Genomic DNA, 19,571 nt, shown 5'->3' on the forward strand with positions numbered 1-19,571 from the left:
AACGAACAAGCTTCGGGAAAGAAATTCATCAAGATTTTCCAATGGGAATGGCAGGTGACCATACAGTGCCTTGACACTACTCTTTCTTGGATCAATTGCTTAATCCTTGCATTTTCATTCCCGAATCCTTAATTCCCAATACTATGCAGAAATCGAGTATCTGTTTAAATTGTCCACCATTCTCAACTGTGTCAATGCACAAGATCAGAAAAAGCTGCAGACACAGCCAGCATGAGAAATCGCCTCCCCACCATCGAGGACATTTTCAAAAGGTGAAAGACCTCCCCCAGCCTGTGACTCATTCTCATCACTACCATCAGGGAAGAGGTACAGCAGCCTGAATGCATCAAGTTGCTTTTCACTGACTACAGCTTAGCTTTCAACAATATCATCCCCTCAAAACTAAAGACTAGGTTCCAAGACCTAGGCCTCAATATCTCCCAGTGCTAATAGATCCTCAATTTCTTCTGCTTCATTGAGCACATCTACAAGGAATACTGCCTCAAGGAGGCAACATACATCATCAAGAAGCCCCATCATCTGGGCCATGATCCCTTCTTGCTATCTCCATAAGGAAGGATGTACAAGAACTTTAGGTCCCACACCATCACATTTAGGAACAGTTATTACCCTTCAACCATCAAACTCCTGAACCGGCGTGGATAACTTCACTGACCCCAACTGTGAACTGATTCCACAATCTACAGACTTACTTTCAAGGTTCTAGAATTCATGTTCCCAGTATTATTTATTTTTTATTTGCACAACTGTTTTTTTTTCACACATTGGATAAATTCTGTTGTATTTCTTTATTTTCCTGAAAATGCCTGTAAGAAAATGAATCTCAAGGTGACTTAGATAATATACTTACTTTGACTTTAACTGTTAATTCCATTACCAGAAGACATAGGAGCAGAATTAGGCCATTTGTCACATTATTGTCCTTCTCAACTCCATTTTCTTGCCTTCTCCTCAAAATCTTTGACGCCTTTACTAATCAAGAACCTATCAAGCTCTGCTTTAAGAAGACCCAATCACTTGGCCTCCACAGCTGCCTCTGGCAATGAACTCCACAGATTCACCTCCATCTGGTTTAACAAGTATCTCCCTATCTTTGCTCTAAATGTCCTGTATTCTGAGGCTGTATCGGCTGGTCCTAGACTCTCCCACATCCTCTCCACATCCACTCTATCCAGTATTTGATGGGTTTCCATCAGATCCCCTTCATTCTTCTAAACTCCTGTGAATACAGGCCAGAGGCATCAGACACTCCTCACATGTTAACACTTTCATTACTGGAATCATTCGCGTGAATGTCCTCTAGACCATCTCCAACACCAGCACATCCTTTCTAAGATAAGGGACCCAAAATTGCTCACAATACTCTGACCAACACCTTATAAAGCCTTAGAACCCAGCCTGCTCCGTCCCAACAGCAGCCCCTCAACAAGAGCAACTGAATAGTGAGGCACAATAAACCCTCTCCAATCAGGACTTGTTCCTGTCTATTCAGGCTCTGAGAACATCTCAAGAGAAGGCACAAAATCAATCAGCTACAGTCCACCACTCATTAAACCCTTCATGTGATCAACAAGCAGGAAGAGGTCAAGAAATGATGTTTATAATCACCAGCTTACCTATCTGAAGTGGATCCTTAACTGCACGCACTCTGAAAAGCTGTTCCCCTCGTTGGAATTCATCAGCACTGCCATTAGCCAGACACGAGTACAACCTGGAGGCAAGATAAGAGGTGCTTAATTAGGTTATAACAACTGGAGCTTATTGGAATGCATGGAGCATATTCTGCACAGAATTCCTGCGGCTGCATGGAATAGATACCCAATCACCCCACTCAGCAGATGCAGACCCATGTTACTGCCCAGGAAATGGTCAACCAGAAAGATCAGGGGATGTGGCCTTAAGGGTTTTTCCTGAACAAACTGGGTACTGTATACATCTGGGGCAGGGGCTTTTGCCTTCACTTTAACCAAGAGCTGTTTCTAAAACAAAAAGATATTCTTGTATCTGATATATAACTTTGACCACAGGACATAGGATCAGAATTAGGCCATTCGACCCATTGAGTCTGCTCCAACATTCAACCACGGCTGATTTATTTTCCCTCTCATCCTTCTTTCCCTGTGTCCTCCCCATAAGCTTTCCAAATGTTTAACTTGTTGCTGCTCTCCACTGGAGCAGTGTGGTGTGGCATACAAGCTGGAGGTGGTGGTGCCACAGTGTTCACTCGGCAGAAGACAAGCTGTATTGTGTTCGACTACAGACTACTGCAAAGTTCACGCACTCAGGGCCTTGAGAATTTTTCTCATGTGCCTGCATTTTACGGATTGTGCTGTGTGATGGCTGATACTCTGTTGTGTACCTTGTCCTCAGAATAAACAGTGTCAATTGGCTGTTCCGAGGCCGCCATTGATCAAGGTCAACTATGGACGTTGCGTCCTGTCTATTTATGCAAGCCTGGGCAGTACGACATGGAGAGCAAGCTGTTGTCCATGTAGTAAGCTCCCCCTCTTCGTGAACCCAAAAGTACCAGCACCAACAGATACAGTTAGGCATCAGCTCAGCCTTAGGAGTCCCAGCTCTGGATTTTTCTCTTGGGGGTTTGCTCCCAAAGCCTTCCCCAAGACTGTGGAGGCTTGAGATCAGTTTTCCTTCCAGCTGAGCTGCCAACCACAGCTGACAAGCCCCATCTGCCCAAAGCAACTGGTTTTAAGGGGCCAGTAACCCGCCTTTGCCCCTTCCCCCATCAGTAGAAACGGTTCGGCCAGGATTAGTAGGAAAGCCATATGAAGGCCAGGAGGTGGACTTGGTGGTCAAGCAGCTAGCTGAGGCACACGCCATTGGGAGCATTTAACAGATAGTGGAAAGTTATCCCCACCGCTACCACACACTCCCCCGGCTGTGATACCCTTTGGCTGTACTCATGGTGTCCATGTGTGATTGAAATAACAAACTTGAACTTGAAAATATAATTTTCCAATTAAGTAGGTTATGGAAGTACCGGAGTTTTTGGGACCACAAGGAAGCAAATGTGTGGTGAGAATGTGTTTTAAGGAGCAGTTGAGGAGGACATCCTGGATAACGAGTATTATACAGTCACAGACAGGGAAGATAAAGGCAGACACAAAGTCAGGTGGCCTTACAGCCCACTGAGTCTCTACCTACCATCACAATCCACTTTATTACCACTGACAAATGTCACAAATTTGGGTGTGTTGTGCCAGTACCATGCAACGTGTAGTGTAAAAGTGGAATAGCAAAGTAATATTCAGTGGACCATTCAAAAATCTGATGGCTCAGGGGAAGAAGCTGTTCCTAAAACACTGAGGTTAGGTCTTCAGGTTCATTTACCTCCTTCCTGATTGTAGCAATGAGAAGAGGGCATGTCTCATTCATATTTCAACCATCCATTCACAATAATCCATAAAACCATAAGATACAGATGACAGCCACTGCACTTTCCCCATCTTCCTGTAATGTGTTCTCTCTAAATAATCCCAGACGCCGACTGGTCACTGGTCAAAGCTGCCATGACCTGCTGCTGCTGCTGTTTATCTTTGGGCAGTGGATCTGACTGAAGTCCCATCCTCTGCAAACTTCTGACGCCCGGACTGGCCGCTGGTCAAAGCTCTATTACGCTATCCCATCTTATTCTCTTCACACTTCCTTTTGGGAGTACTAGTCACCTACCTACAGGAAAGAAGGCAGTAAGATTGACAGTGCACAGAGAAAATTTACAAGGATGCTGTCATGACTTGAGGACCTGAGTTATAGGCAAAGGTTGAATAGGTTAGGACTTCAGAGTGTACAAAAATGGGGAGTGATTTGATAGAAGTATACAAAATTGAGGAATATTGACATAGTAAATGCAAGCAGGCATTTTTCCATTGAGGCTGGGTGAGACTAAAAGTAGAGGCCACAGGTTAAGGGTGAAAGGTGAAAATTTTAAGGGGAAGCTGGCTGGGGGGGGGCGAGGTGGGAACTTCTTTACTCAGAGGGTGGTGAGAGTGTGGAATGAGCTGCCAGTGGAAATGGTGGATGTGTAGCGATGTGCTACACACAGCGCTGAAGTAACGACACGCAGTCGGTAAGTCGTTTGGAGACTAGTTTCTTCAAACTTCGCAGCGCTGGCATTTAATCCCTAGCACCCGCCCTCTCCAGGCAGAAATGACGTCAGAGGTGCATTACCAAAGTCTCTCCCCGCGCGCTGGTTATTTGTGAGCCGGTTCGTCCGCACAGGAAGTGGGTCACCACATAACCCCCCCAAGAACCGGCAATACACCCCCCAATGTCCACAGACTGGATCAGCCACTGTTTGGGAGGTCTGCCTCTGTGCCGCGTTGCCTGAACCTCGACCGGCTGCGCCAACTCCACATGGGCTGGTTTGAGTCGGTCCACCGTGAAAACCTCCTCTCTCCCCCCAACGTCCAGAACGTACATGGACCCGTTGTTGTTGATCACCTTGAATGGCCCCTCGTACGGCCGCTGTAGCGGTGCCCGGTGTCCGCCCCTTCGTACAAACACAAACTTACAGTTCTGCAGGTCTTTGGGTACATGGGTCGAGGTCCGTCCGAGCTGTGAAGTTGGTACGGGGGCCAGGTTGCTGAGCCTTTCGCGTAGTCTGTCCAGGACTGCTGCGGGTTCTTCCTCTTACCCCCTTGGGGCAGGTATGAACTCTCCTGGGTCGGCCAGGTGTGTGCCGTACACCAACTCGGCCGACGAGGCGTGCAGATCCTCTTTGGGCACTGTACGAATTCCAAGCAGGACCCAGGGAAGCTCGTCCACCCAGTTAGGTCCTCTCAGGCGGGCCATGAGAGCCAACTTCAAGTGACGATAGAAGCGTTCCACTAGTCCGTTCGACTGTGGGTGGTAGGCAGTTGTGTGGTGTAGCTGCATTCCCAACAGGCTGGCCACATGAGGATGTTGGAGGTGAACTGGGCGCCTCTGTCGGAGGTAATGTGGGCCGGTACCCTGAAGCGTGCTACCCAGGTTGCGATCAGTGCTTGGGCGCAGGAATCGGCAGATGTGTCGGTGAGCGGGACCGCCTCTAGCCACCTCGTGAACCAGTCTACCATAGTTAGGAGGTACCGCGCTCCTCGGGACACAGGTAGGGGGCCCACGATATCCGCATGAATGTGGTCGAACCTCCGGTGGGTGGGTTCGAACTGCTGCGGCGGGGCTTTAGTGTGCCGCTGCACCTTGGCTGTTTGGCACTGCGCGCACGTTCTGGCCCATTCACTGACCTGCTTGCGAAGTCCATGCCACGTGAACTTGCTGGAGACCGGCTGGACGGCTGTCCTGATAGATGGGTACGCCAAACCGTGTATGGAGTCGAAAACTCGCCACCTCCAGGCTGCCAGGACGATGGGGCGAGGTTGGCCGGTAGCCACGTTGCACAGGAGGGTCCTCTCACCTGGGCCTATGAGAAAATCCTGCAGCTGCAAACCCGAGACTGCGGTCCTGTAGCTGGGCATCTCGTCGTCTGCCTGCTGCGCCTCCGCCAGTGCTGCATAGTCCACCCCCAGGGACAGGGCCTGGACAGCTGGTCTGGAGAGTGTATCCGCCACGACGTTGTCCTTTCCCGAAACATGCTGGATGTCCGTCGTGTACTCGGAGATGTAGGACAAATGTTGCTGCTGGCGAGCCGACCAGGGATCGGACACCTTCGTGAACGCGAAGGTCAATGGTTTGTGGTCCGTGAACGCGGTGAACGGCCTGCCTTCTAAGAAGTACCTGAAATGCCGGATTGCCAGATACAGTGCCAACAGCTCCCGGTCGAAAGCACTGTACTTGAGTTCGGGTGGTCGTAGGTGCTTGCTGAAGAACGCCAGGGGTTGCCAGCACCCCTCAATGAGCTGCTCCAGCACCCCACCGACTGCTGAGTCGGATGCGTCCACCGTGAGGGCGGTTGGAACATCCATTCTGGGGTGCACCAGCATCGCGGCATCTGCCAAGGCTTCCTTGGCTTTAACAAAAGCAGTTGCGGCCTCCTCGTCCCAAGTAATGTCCTTACCTTTACCCGACATCAAGGTGTACAAAGGGCGCATGATACGGGCTGCTGAGGGGAGGAAACGGTGGTAGAAGTTCACCATACCAACAAACTCCTGCAGGCCTTTGACCGTGTTGGGCCGGGCAAAGTGGCGGATCGCATATACCTTGGCGGGCAGAGGTGTTGCCCTGTCTTTGGTAATCCTGTGGCTCAAGAAGTCGATGGTATCGAGACCCAACTGGCATTTGGCCGGGTTGATCGTGAGGCCGAAATCACTCAGGCGGGAGTAGAGCCGGCGGAGGTGGGACAGATGCTCCTGACGACGACTGCTGGCTATAAGGATGTCGTCCAAATAGATGAACGCAAAGTCCAGGTCGCGTCCCACCGCATCCATTAGCCGCTGGAATGTCTGTGCAGCATTCTTCAGGCCGAACGGCATTCGGAGGAACTCGAACAGGCCGAACGGGGTGATGAGTGCTGTTTTGGGGATGTCTCCAGGGTGCACCGGGATTTGATGGTATTCCCGGACAAGGTCTACTTTGGAAAATATTCTTGCCCCGTGCAGGTTTGCTGCAAAGTCCTGTATGTGCGGCACGGGGTAGCGGTCTAGAGTTGTAGCCTCGTTCAGTCTGCAGTAGTCGCCGCATGGTCTCCAACCCCCGGCTGCTTTGGGCACCATGTGCGGGGGGGGGCGCCCATGGGCTGTCGGACCTCCGTACGATCCCCAATTCCTCCATCCTCTTGAACTCCTCCTTCACCAGGCGGAGCTTTTCCGGGGGGAGCCTAGTGCGCGGGCGTGGAGGGGTGGTCCCTGGGTCGGAATGTGGTGCTGTACCCCGTGTCTGGGCATGGCTGCCGTGATCTGTGGTGCCAGAATCGATGGAAAGTCCGCCAGGTTCTGGTGAATTCGTTGTCCGACAGCGTGATGGAGTCCAGGTGTGGGGCCGGCAACTTGGCTTCACCCAGGGAGAATGTCTGGAAAGTCTCGGCATGTACCAGTCTTTTCCCTTGCAAGTCGACCAGCAGGCTGTGAGCTCGCAAGAAGTCCGCCCCCAGGATTGGTTGGGCCACCGCGGCCAGTGTGAAGTCCCACGTGAACCGGCTGGCGCCGAACTGCAGCTGCACTGTGCAGGTGCCGTAGGTCCGTATCGTGCTGCCGTTTGCGGCCCTCAGGGTGGGTCCTGGCTTCCTGTTGCGGATGTCGTACCCCGTCGGGGGCAAGACGCTGATCTCCGCTCTGGTGTCGAACAAGAAGCAGCGTCCCGACTGTTTGTCCCAGATGTACAAGAGGCTGTCCTGGTGGCCAGCTGCCATAGTCATTAGCGGCAGCTGGCCCTGGCCCTTGCAGGGTGGGCGACAACGGCAGGCTTTTGTGCCCCATCGTTAGTGGTAGAAAAACCACTGTTCACTGGCCTCCTCACTCCTGTCTCTGTGTTGTGTGCACCCCCCTGCCGGGCCTGGTCTGGTCCGCTGTTGGGCGCATGGCCTGGTAATCTGACCGATGGACGCCACGCCCTCCCTCTTGGCTTTCCACAGCACGTCTTCCCGGGCCGCCTCCTTCCAGGGGTTGCTGAAATCTGCGTCGGCCAGCAGCAGATGTATGTCCTCGGGCAGTCGCTCTAGGAACGCTTGCTCGAACATGAGGCAGGGCTTGTGTCCATCAACCAGGGCCAGCATCTCATTCATCAATGCTGACGGCAGTCTGTCTCCCAAACCGTCCAGGTGAAGCAGGCAGGCATCCCGCTCATGCCGTGAGAGGCCAAAGGTCCCAATGAGCAGCACTTTGAATGCTTCATATTTGCCTTCTTCTGGGGGCAACTGTATGAAATCTGCAACCTGGGTGGCCGTCCCCTGGTCAAGGGCGCTCACCACGTGGTAGTAACGCATGGAATCAGAGAATATCAGCCGAATCTGGAACTGGGCTTCTGCTTGGCTAAACCACACGCATGGTCGCAGCGTCCAGAAAGTCAGCAGTTTTAGCGAAACTGCGTGAACAAATGAAGAGTCGGTCATCTTTGGTCCAAATCCCGTTTGAACCATCAGGGTCACCAATGTAGCGATGTGCTACACACAGCGCTGAAACAACGCAGTCGGTAAGTCGTTTGGAAACTAGTTTATTCAAACTTTGCGGCGCTGGCATTTAATCCCTAGCGCCCGCCCTCTCCGGGCGGAAATGACATCAGAGGTGCATTACCAAAGCTTCCCCCCACGCGCTGGCTATTTGTGAGCCAGTTCTGCTACGCAGAAAGTGGGTCGCCACAGATGCACATTTACCCCTTATCACTTCTAGTGGGGCATAGGTTGCCGACAGCAGCTCCCCAGAGTCCTCTGCCCTGGGACTTTTCAAGCTGTCCACAGGTGTTGTCCATCTTTGAAGATCCTTCCTCTTCCTCTCTCGTGGATGAGGTCTATGGAGCTTCTGTTGGTGTTTTATTATGCACCTGAATTTTTAAAGAATGATGCTGCTAGCCCCTTGGTGAAGGAATGCAGGCTTGACAGCAACATTTAAGAGAAGTTTGGATGCGTACGAGCCAGTGAGTGGGGTAGAGGGCTATCGTCCAGGTGAGGGTCGATGGAATGATACAGAAGGTTCAGCATAGGCCACAACACCCAGTGTGTGGATACATTCCTCCCACAAACACTGAGCAAATAATCAAAGCACCTAATGCTTCTAGCAGATTGCTGCTCCTGCTGTTTCTCTGGCACAAGATGTATAACAACTCTGAATTCCTTCACAAGCACCATGCATTAAATTTTTCAAAAAGACCTTTTACAGGATAAAAGTGAACTCCTGATCTCTCAGTCTAACTCATCATAGACCTTGCTTTTTGTTTGTCTACCTACACTGAACTTTCTCGATATCTGCAATACTATATTCTATATTATATTCTACACTATATTCACTATATTCTTCTTAGTTATTATTTTCCTGTTGTGCTACCTCAGGAATGATCTGATCCTGCCTGGAAAGCTTTTCATTCCGCATAATAAGCCACAGTAGGGGTTTGAGTGCTTGAATTCTAGGTTTACTTCTTAAGCCCATCTCCCCTTTTCTCCCCACTAGGACAGAGACTGCCGACAGCAGTCCTCCATCCTGGGCCAGTCATTCAAGTTTTCCCAGGTGTAGCCCATCTTCTTGGTGCATCTTTCCTCTCCCTGGGATGAGGTCTTTGGAGCTTCTGTCAGCATTTCTATAGCTCTGGATTATTATGGGATGGTGTTGCAAGCCCCATGCCCAACTCTCCTCCTTTCGCAGCCATGGTGGAGTTATTCCCAATTTTAATGTACCAGAAACATATTAGGTCATAGAATGAGAAGGATTTCCAACACTGACACAAACCATCCACCCCCCAGCAGACTACAACTCAGGACCAGCACCCATTCACTTTGACCCCAGTCTACAAAACTATCTGCCACTAACCCAAAGGAAACTTGCTCGGCAAAAGCCTCTGGAATCCGATAAGCAGGGTCATAAATGATATTTATCATTCTTGGTCCATGTTGTCCACACACTACAGTCGTGGAATTGGTGAGCACAAGGGATTCTGCAGATGCTGGAAATCCAGAGCAACTCACAGAAAATGCTGAAGGAACTCAGCAGGTTGGGCAACATCTATGCAGTGGGCTACTAAGACATGGTATTGGTATCAGTTTAATGATTTACTATTGTCACATGGCCCAAAACAGAGTGAGAAGCGTGTCTTGCAAGTACAGGTCCAGTAACCCGAGTTCAATTCTGACCTCCATACGGAGTTTGCAATCAGAATTAGAACTGGTTTATCATCATTGCACACAGTGAAAAGTTCGTTCAGCATACCGTCCATGCAGATCATTACACAGTGTATTGAGGTAAAACAATTAACAATGCAGAATGAAGTGTAACAACTGCAGGGGAAATCTTGAACACTGTTCATACAGGCAGCAATGGCTAATACAAGGGGGCATAGTTATAGTATGACTGGAGGGAAGAATAGGGGGGCATTGTCAGAGGCAAATGTTTTTTTTATATATACAGAGCATAGTAGGTGCATGAAGCACACTGCCAGGGGCAGTTCTAGAGGCAGATACATTAGGGATATTTAAGAGACTCTTAGATACACACATAGTTGAAAGAAAAATGAAGGGCTATGTAGGAGTTGGGTTAAAGGTTAGATAGGTTAAATTTCAGCACAATATCATGGGTTAAAGGGTCTGTACTGGGTAGGATAGGATCATTTACATGTATTACAGATTTGCTGTGGTGTGTTGGCATAACATTCAACAATTATAAAGAATGAAGAATTATATAAAAATAAAGTTAGAAGTCATGGAATAATATCAGCATGTATTTAAGCACAAGCTGTGCTCTACTGTTCTATGTTCTATGACACAGTGCACTGAGGTAGAACAACAAAACAGAATTAAGTGTAAGGAGATGGTGTCAGCTGAAGGCACATTGCAGTGGGTTGAAGTTGTGTAGGAGGGTGGAGTTGATGTGCACCACGAGCAACCTTTCGAAGCACTTCGTGATGGTGGACATCAGAGCCACTGGTAAAGAGAAGTTCAAGAACCTGACATTCTTAACCACTCAGCCCTGCCACCACCATGAATGAAGCACCAGAAGCATTACACTGGTTTTTTTAAACTTGTGTCATAAACGCACCTTATAATTTGTTAATTTATTTATGGTAAGATTACTTCATGTGCTGCGTATGCGCGAGTTATATGTACTGTGTGATGCCCCTTGGTCCAGAGGAAGGTTGTTTCATTTGGCTGTGTATGTGTAAACAGTTGAATGATGATGAAGTTGAAGTAGAACACTGGCTGCAAAGAACTGGTTGTGGACTTCGGAAAGACTAAGATGGGGGAACAGACACCAGTCATTTTAGAGGGATCAGGGTGAAGAGAGTGAGCAATTTCAAGTTCCTGGGTGTCAGAGTGAGTGAGTGAGTGTCTGTGTGTGTGTCTGTGTCTGTCTGTCTGTCTCTGTGTGTGTGTGTGTGTGTGTCCGTGTCCACACACATATTTTAATTCAGTTTTTTTCTATTATTATGTATTACATTGTACTGCCACTGCAAAGACAACACATTTCATGACACATGCCGGTGATATTAAACCTGATCCTGATTTTGAAGTACTAGTCTGCTAGCAGGACGTATCAAGTATTGTAGTTAAATTTATTCAGCAAATCCTTAATTGAGGGCCGAGACTGACTGTGTGACAGCTAGTCGGAGTTGGAGACTTGCCCAGAACAGGTGGAACATCCCTTAATCTCGCCGTCAGAGATTCTTTCTTCTGCACTCAACCATCTATTAGGCAATCTGCTTAATCAGAATCAGATTTATTATCGCTAACATACATTGTGCAGCAGTGCAGTGCAATAAATTTAATAAACTATGTTATTATAAGAAATATTTTAAAAGTACAAGAAGAGAGCAAAATGCTGAGGTTGTGTTCATTGTCCAGTCAGAAATCTGATGGATAAATCACTGAGTGTGTGTCTGCAGGTGCCTCTTCCCTAACGGTAGTAATGAGAAGATGGCATGCATCGGGTGATGGGTCCTCAATGATGGATGCTGCCTTCGAGAGGCATCGTCTTTTGAAGATGTCCTCGATGCTGGGGCGGGTTGTGCCTATGATGGAGCTGGGTACACGGCAGCTTTCATTTGCTCTGACTTGTGGATGCCACGGGAAATTAATCTGATTCTTCCTTCAAGAGACGGTGACTGGAGATTCTACTTAGACAAAGCCAAAATGATGACTAGCTACGGCTGGAGCAGATGGAAAATCGGAATCCGAGGGAAATCGAAAGCTGGGCTGCCAAGTAGCAAACACCATTACACACAGACATAGTGGGTGTGCTGGGGATCGTTCAAAGAGAACACAGCAGTGCCATCATTTCTTAGAAGTTTGCATAGATCAGCATTCATCTAAAACTGACAAACTTCTACAGATGCATAGTAGAGAGTATCATGTCCGGCTGCATCACAGCCTGGTACGGAAACAGCGATGGCCAGAAACAGGAAAGTCTACAGACGTAGTGAATACAGCCCAGTCCATCACAGGCAAAGCCCTCCCCATCATTGAATACTGCCGCAAGAAAGAAGCACCCCCACCATCCAGGCCATGCTCCCTTCTCCCTACTACAACTGGGCATGAGGCACAGAATCCATAAGTCCCACACCACCAGGTTCAGGACCAATTATTATCCCTCAACCATCAGCGTCCCTGGATCCATGTGGCTAAAATCATTCATCTCAACACTGAACTGATTCCACAACCTGCCAACTCACTTTCAACAACTCTGCAACTCACGTTCTCAGCATTATTTAGTGAATTGCATTTTTATTTGCACAATGTATTTTCTTCTGCACATTGTTAGTCTTTGTTTAAGCATAACTTTCATAAATTCTATTTTTTTTATTTTCCAATAAATGCCCACAGCTAAAGGAATCTCAGGGTTGTACACAGTGATATACATGTACTTTGATAATAAATTGACTTGGACTTTAAATTTGACCTTTTCCACCTTTCATGGAGACCACTCTCCTTGGTCTGCTCGGCTGTACCTACCCAACCCTCAGGACAAAGCGTGCAGACATTTTGCTGCACACTCCAGTTTTCTCCGGAGACTCAAGCGACTGCAGGTGCGAGGATCTGGAGCAAATCTCCGGTCCCGACTCAAGCGACTGCAGGTGCGAGGATCTGGAGCAAATCTCCAGTCCCGACTCAAGTGACTGCAGGTGCGAGGATCTGGAGCAAATCTCCGGTCCCGACTCAAGCGACTGCAGGTGCGAGGATCTGGAGCAAATCTCCAGTCCCGACTCAAGTGACTGCAGGTGCGAGGATCTGGAGCAAATCTCCGGTCCCGACTCAAGCGACTGCAGGTGCGAGGATCTGGAGCAAATCTCCAGTCCCGACTCAAGCGACTGCAGGTGCGAGGATCTGGAGCAAATCTCCGGAGACTCAAGCGACTGCAGGTGCGAGGATCTGGAGCAAATCTCCGGTCCCGACTCAAGCGACTGCAGGTGCGAGGATCTGGAGCAAATCTCCGGTCCCGACTCAAGCGACTGCAGGTGCGAGGATCCGGAGCAAATCTCCAGTCCTGATGCAGGGTTTTGACCAAAATGTTGACAGTTCCTGGTGGGGTACTTTGATGACGACAGGGAAGATGTGGCTACCAGAGGAATCTTCATTGCAGCTGACAGCAATGACAAAGGATGATGTAGTAAATGTGGAAGCTGGAAGTTGAGGACTAGGGGAACTCAATCTCTGTTCTGTTTGGGGCAGAGGTGAGAGAAGTCCAAGAAACAAATGAAATGTGAGAGAGAGTGCGCTCCATCATCCACAGTGGGGAAAAAAACTATTATTTTCTGCCATTTTCCCCACAGCATCACCACTCCCCCACCTGCCCATCATCTGTCAATACTTAACATCACACACAAAATGCTGGAAGAACTCAGCAGGCCAGGCAGCATCTACGGAAAAGAATACCGTCGACATCGCGGCCCCAGACACTTTAGCAGGAGTCTGAGTTACCTCAGCATTTTGTGTGTATTGCTTGGATTTCCAGCATCTGAAGATTTTCTCTTGTTTGTGATATATCACCAGCTCTCTGTCCAGATCTAAATCGACTGGACCCTGTCTCATCCCTCCCCTCACTCTCTATACCAGCTCTTTTCCCTCTTCACTGTCCTGAGGGGCTCAAACCAAACTGATGACAATTCCTTTCTCTGCTAATCCCCCCACATATGTTTTTTGACCCAATGAATTCCTCCAGCAGCTTGTTTTAAGACCATAAGATATAGGAGCAGAAATAGGCCATTCAGCCCATCAAATCTGCTCTGCCATCCAATCATGGGCTGATCCAATTCTTCCAGTCATCTCCACTCCCTTGCCTTCACCCCATACCCTTTGATGCCCTGGCTAATCAAGAACCTAACAGGACTTAGGCTGATGTTATAAGACATAGCAAGAGGCTCGAAGGGAATGCAAGTCCAGAAATTAGGGCCCAATAGCCAAAACGCAGAGACTGAAGACCTGTCCTGGAGCTGGACTGTCCGTGTGTGTGGGAGGCCGGGAGGAACAGGGCCTGTTTTGCTGTTGCAGATTTGTTGCTTGTTCTGATCTGTGGACATGCCATTGCTTGTTGGAGCCAGAATATGTGGCGATACTTGCGGGCTGCCCACAGTTGGTGACACAAGTGACACATTTCACTATATTTCCATGTACATGTGATAAATAAATCTAAATCTGTAGTACGAGGTAGGACCAGCCGGACCGAGCAGATACTTTTAGATCTGCCCACATCTACAGAATATCCAATGAATAGATGAGGAAACCCCCCCCCCCCCCAACCCAAGAGCCACTTTGACAACTCAGTAAATGGAGCACGCATAAACAGGGCACTAAACCTCAACATGCTGTGGTGATTCAGTGAGGCTTCCTGTTGCACCTTGGATCAGATCTAACAGGAAATGCTGCTCTTTCCATTCCCCCAAAAGTACATAAAGGCCATGCTCTCTTCTCACTGCTGCAGTCAGGACGGTGGTACAGGATTCTCAGGACCCACACCACCAGGTTCAGGAACGGCTCAAGTTTAATTGTCACTCAACCCCATGGATACAGCCAAACGAAACAGGCTTCAACCATCAGGATATTGAACCAGAGGGGATAGCATCACCCGACTTCACTCACCCCAACACTGAACTGCTTTCACTTTCAAGGACTCTGCATCTCATGATCCCAATATTTATTGCTTATTTACAATTTTGTTTTTTCCCCTCTTTCTTTTTGTATTTGCACAGTTTGTTGCTTTTTGCAGACTGGCTGTTTGTCCGTCCTGTTGGGTGAGCTCTTCCATTGTGTTTCTTGTATTTATTGTAATTGCCGGAGGGGAATGAATCTCAGACTGGATATGGTGACACATATGGTAATAAATCCAGTCTGAACTTTGAACATGACTACATTGGGTACCACATTAATGATTCACAGACATTCTGAAACAGCAAGTCACAAAGCACAATGTCAGTTTATTTATTAAAGTTATAAATAGACGGAAGAATAATTGCAACTGCACTTAAAACACAAGAGGTTCATAATTTGGACTCAACTAAAAGTGCATCAGGATGGAAATTAATGTTCTCCTTTGGGAATGATAAGCGACAAGCCAGCTATCTCGCACACACAGATCATAGGAGGAGCTAGGCTAAACCACCAGAAAAAAAACTCAGCAGTGACACAGTACATTGGCAAACTTCCCTCTGAAACAGCACAGAAAGGGGAAGTACCAGAGAGGTACCATCTTTCCTGATGAAGGGTCTCGGCCCGAAACGTTGGCTACTCTTTTCTCATGGATGCTGCCTGACCTGCTGAGTTCTTCCAGTGTTGTGTATGTATTACCAGAGAGGTATTGTGCTGGCATTGGAGAGGCTCAAGAGAAGGTTCATGAGAATGACCCCAGAGATGAGAGTGTTAATGCAACAGGAGAATTTGATGGCTCCGGGCCTGTACTCACTGGAATTTTGAAATGAGGAGGGAATCTCATTGAAGGACCTCCAAAGAGTGAATGCGCAGAGGACGTTTCCAGCACTGGGGGAGTCTAAGAGCAGAGGCCACAGCCTCAGAACAGAAATGAAAAGGTATTTCTTTAGCCAAAGGTTTGTGAATTCATTGCCACAGATGGTTGCGGAGGCCAAATCATTGAGTATATTTAGAGCAGAGGCCGATAGGTTCTTGATTTAACAAGCAAACACGAAGGGTCTCGGCCCGAAACGTTGACAGTGCTTCTCCTTATAGATGCTGCCTGGCCTGCTGTGTTCCACCAGCATTTTGTGTGTGTTGTTTAGGTTCTTGATTTGTTAAGATGTCAAAGATTACAGGGAGAGGGCAGGAGAATGGGCTTGAGAGGGGATAATAAATCAGTCACGATAGAATGACGGAGCAGACTCGATGGATAAACCGCGTAATTCAGCTCCTGTATCTTCTGGTCTTAATGGAGTGCATCAACTATAGAAGAGTGAGGAGCAGTCTAAACAGAGGGTGTTTTCCTTTAGTCGCTCAGGCATCACTGCCATCTACAGCCCATGACTGCTCATCCAAACTGAGATCACTGGCATTTACCGTCCATGACTGCTCGTCCAAACTGAGATCACTGGCATTTACCGTCCATGACTGCTCACCCAAACTGAGAAAGTAGTTGAGAGTTAAGTTCAAACTCATTGCAATTCAACAGTACACATGTATACAGCTAAATGAAACACTGTTTCTCAGTAGCACCGGAGTAGTGTAGCGGTTAGTGTGACTCTATGACCGCCCACGGCATTTCAGAGTTCAATTCCAGCACGGTCTTCCCTGTGGAATGCGTGAGTTTTCCTCAGTGCTCCAGTTTCCTCCCACGGTGCAAAGACGCACTGGTTAGTGTAGGTTAATTGGTCATTGTAAATTGTCCCGTAATTAGGTTAAGGTTAACCGGGTTTGTCGGGGGTTACTGGGGCGATGGGGCTCGAAGGGCCGACTCCCTGCTGTGTCACTAAATAAAAGGAATAAAGGTATAAACATGGCACATACAGTCACACACAGCACACATCATCATAAAATAACATCAGCACAAATCCCTGAGTGACATGGCCTGAAGAGTGACTGATTGACATAAAGTGTGAGGTGCATGTTTCTTTAAGACAGTCACTGTCACTAGTGTCACTGTCACTATTACAATAAAACAAGCAGTCATATAAAGAAATGAAACAGCAGCAATAAAAGATGAAAAGTAATCAATGCACGTCTTTGAGTTGGGGAGTAGAGGGGGCAAGGGGGGGCACTCAGACAAGGTGTGCATGTGTGTAGGGTGGTAGCAGGGGGTTTAGAACCCTACCAGTCTAGTTGGTGGATCCAGAGTCACCTCTGGATCAAACTAGGTAAGGAAGGCAGATCTTCATCCAGGAAGAACAGAGTACCCGACTATTTTTATTTTTTAAAGATTCTGCAATTTCATTGTTACCATTCTTGATAATACATTGTAGATTGAGTTAATTACATGAATTGCAAGCTCCCAGTTGCCCTGGCTGCACTTAATCTAAAACTCAAGAGAAACACACAAAGTGCTGGAGGAACTCAGCAAGTCAGACAGTACCTACAGAGAGGAATAAACAGTCCTTCAACAGGACACTTTCCATATCAGATTCAAATTTATTTATAACATGCACAAATCTGGTGTCAACATAGCATGTACACAATGGGTTGCAAGACAACAAAAGCAGCCACTAGTTTCAGATGGAGCTGCATTCTGACTGGCTGCGTCACCGTATGTTATGGTATGGTGGTGGCAGGTTACTGCGCAAGATCGAAGTAAGTTGCAGAAGCTTGTAAAATTAGCTCTATCATGGGTACCGGCCTCTGTGGTTTCTATGACATCTTCACGAGCAGTGCCTTTGGAAGGTGGTGCCCATCATTAAGGATCCCCACCACACAGGTAATGCCTGTTTCACACTGTTATCATTGGGAAAGAGGTACAGAAGCCCGAGACACACACTAAGCGATTCAGGAACCGCTTCTTACCCTCTGTCATCCGATTCCTAAATGGACATTGAACCCTTGAACACTGCCTCACTACTTTTTATTTCTGCTTTTTACGTACTACGGTACTTATTTTAACTTAGCTATTTAATAAGACCATAAGACAGGAGCAGAATTAGGACATTTGACCCATCAAGTCTGCTCTGCTATTCAATCATGGCTGATACTTTTTTTCCTCCTCAACCCCAGTTCCCAGCCTTCTCCCTGTAACCTTTGATGCCATGTCCAATCAAGAACCTATCAATCTCTGCCTTAAGTACACCCAACGACCTGGCCTCCACAGCTGCACGTGGCACCAAATTCCACTAATTCAGCACCCTTCAGTTAAAGAAATTTCTCTACATCTCTATTTTGAAAGGGCACCCCTCTATCCTGAGGCTGTGCCCTCTTGTCCTAGACTCTCCAACCACGGGAAACATCCTTTCCATAGATGTGGAAGGCCTGTCTAAGTCCTTCAACATTCAAAAGGTTTCAATGAGATCCCCCTTCATCCTTCTGAATTCCAGCAAGTACAGACCCAGAGTCATCAAACGTTCCTCGTATGATAACCCTTTCATTCCTGGAATTATCCTTGTGAACCTCCTCTGGACCCTCTCCAAAGCCAGCACATCTTTTCTAAGATGAGGGGTCCAAAACTGTTCACAATACTCAAGGTGAGGCCTCACCAATGCCTTATAAAGCCTCAGCATCACATCCCTGCTCTTGTATTCTAGACCTCTTGAAATGAATGCTAACATGGTATTTGCCTTCCTCACTACCGACTCAACCTGTAAGTTAACATTCAGGGTGTTCTGCACAAGGACTCCCAAGTCCCTCTGCATCTCAGATGCAGATTTCCTGGATTTTCTCCCCATTCAGAAAATAGTCCACACATTTATTTCTACTACCAAAATGCATGACCATGCATTTTCCAACATCGTATTTAACTTGCCACTTTCTTTCCCATTCTCCTAATCTGTCTAATTCCTTCTGCATCCTGTTTCCTCAACGCTACTCGCCCCTTCACCAATCTTCATATCATCTGCAAAACCTGGCAACAAAGCCATCTATTCCATCATCTAAATCAGTGATATACAGCATAAAAAGAAGTGGTCTCAACACCGACCCCTGCGGAACACCACTAGTCACTGGCAGGCAGCCAGAAAAGGATCCGTTATTCCCACTCACTGCCTCCTACAATCAGCCAGTGCTCTAACCATGTTAGTAACTTCCTGTAATACCATGGGCTCTTAACTTGGTAAGCAGCCTCATGTGTGGCGCCTTGTCAAAGGCCTTCTGAAAGTCCAAATGTACAACATCCACTGCATCCCCTTTATCTATCCTACTTGTAATCTCCTCAAAGAATTCCGACAGGTTCGTCAGGCAGAATTTTTCCTGAAGGAAACCGTTCTGCCTTTGTCCTATCTTGTCCTGTGTCACCAAGTACTCCATCACCTCATTCTTAACAATTGACTAACATCTTCCCAACCGCTGAGATCAGGCTAATAGATATATGTACTTACTGTAATTCAACTTTTTCTTTATATTTATCTATCATGTATTTCATTGTACTGCTGCCGTAAAGTTAGCAAATTTCACGACACATTCCAGCGATATAAAACTGGATTCTGATTTTGATTAACAAGACAACAGCAGCAAAACAAGCCCCTTCCCATCCCCAGGTAAAGCCGCTACTTGTGTCTCCTTTCCTACTCTGTACCTATGTTGTGGTATCTACCATCCTTTTGGATACAGACAATGGCCAAGCTTTACCCACTTCCCAGGGATAGAGGACAGTTTGTTTTGATGAGATTAATTATTGACTAAACACTGGAGTGTCACAGAAAGCTTCACATTCATGAGAAATGCAGGTCAGAACACAAATGCAAAACGCTGAGGAACTCAGCAATTGCTGTCGGACAGCACCTGTGGAATGAGATAACCATATATAACCATATAACAATCACAGCACGGAAACAGGCCATCTCGGCCCTCCTAGTCCGTGCCGAACTCTTAATCTCACCTAGTCCCA

General features: G+C 47.7%; 1 protein-coding gene across 2 annotated transcripts in view; it reads right to left on the reverse strand.

Moving 5' to 3' along the window:
* Positions 1-19,571, reverse strand: part of zswim8 (zinc finger, SWIM-type containing 8) — a 176,582-nt gene that overhangs the window by 119,874 nt on the left and 37,137 nt on the right. For both annotated transcript variants that reach the window (XM_073025635.1, XM_073025636.1), the window contains exon 4: positions 1,638-1,732. In XM_073025635.1, coding sequence (XP_072881736.1) covers positions 1,638-1,732 — 95 coding nt within the window. The remainder of the gene's footprint in view (positions 1-1,637; positions 1,733-19,571) is intronic.

The sequence above is a fragment of the Hemitrygon akajei genome, chromosome 21 (assembly GCF_048418815.1).
Source record: "Hemitrygon akajei chromosome 21, sHemAka1.3, whole genome shotgun sequence".
Classification (NCBI taxonomy): domain Eukaryota; kingdom Metazoa; phylum Chordata; class Chondrichthyes; order Myliobatiformes; family Dasyatidae; genus Hemitrygon; species Hemitrygon akajei.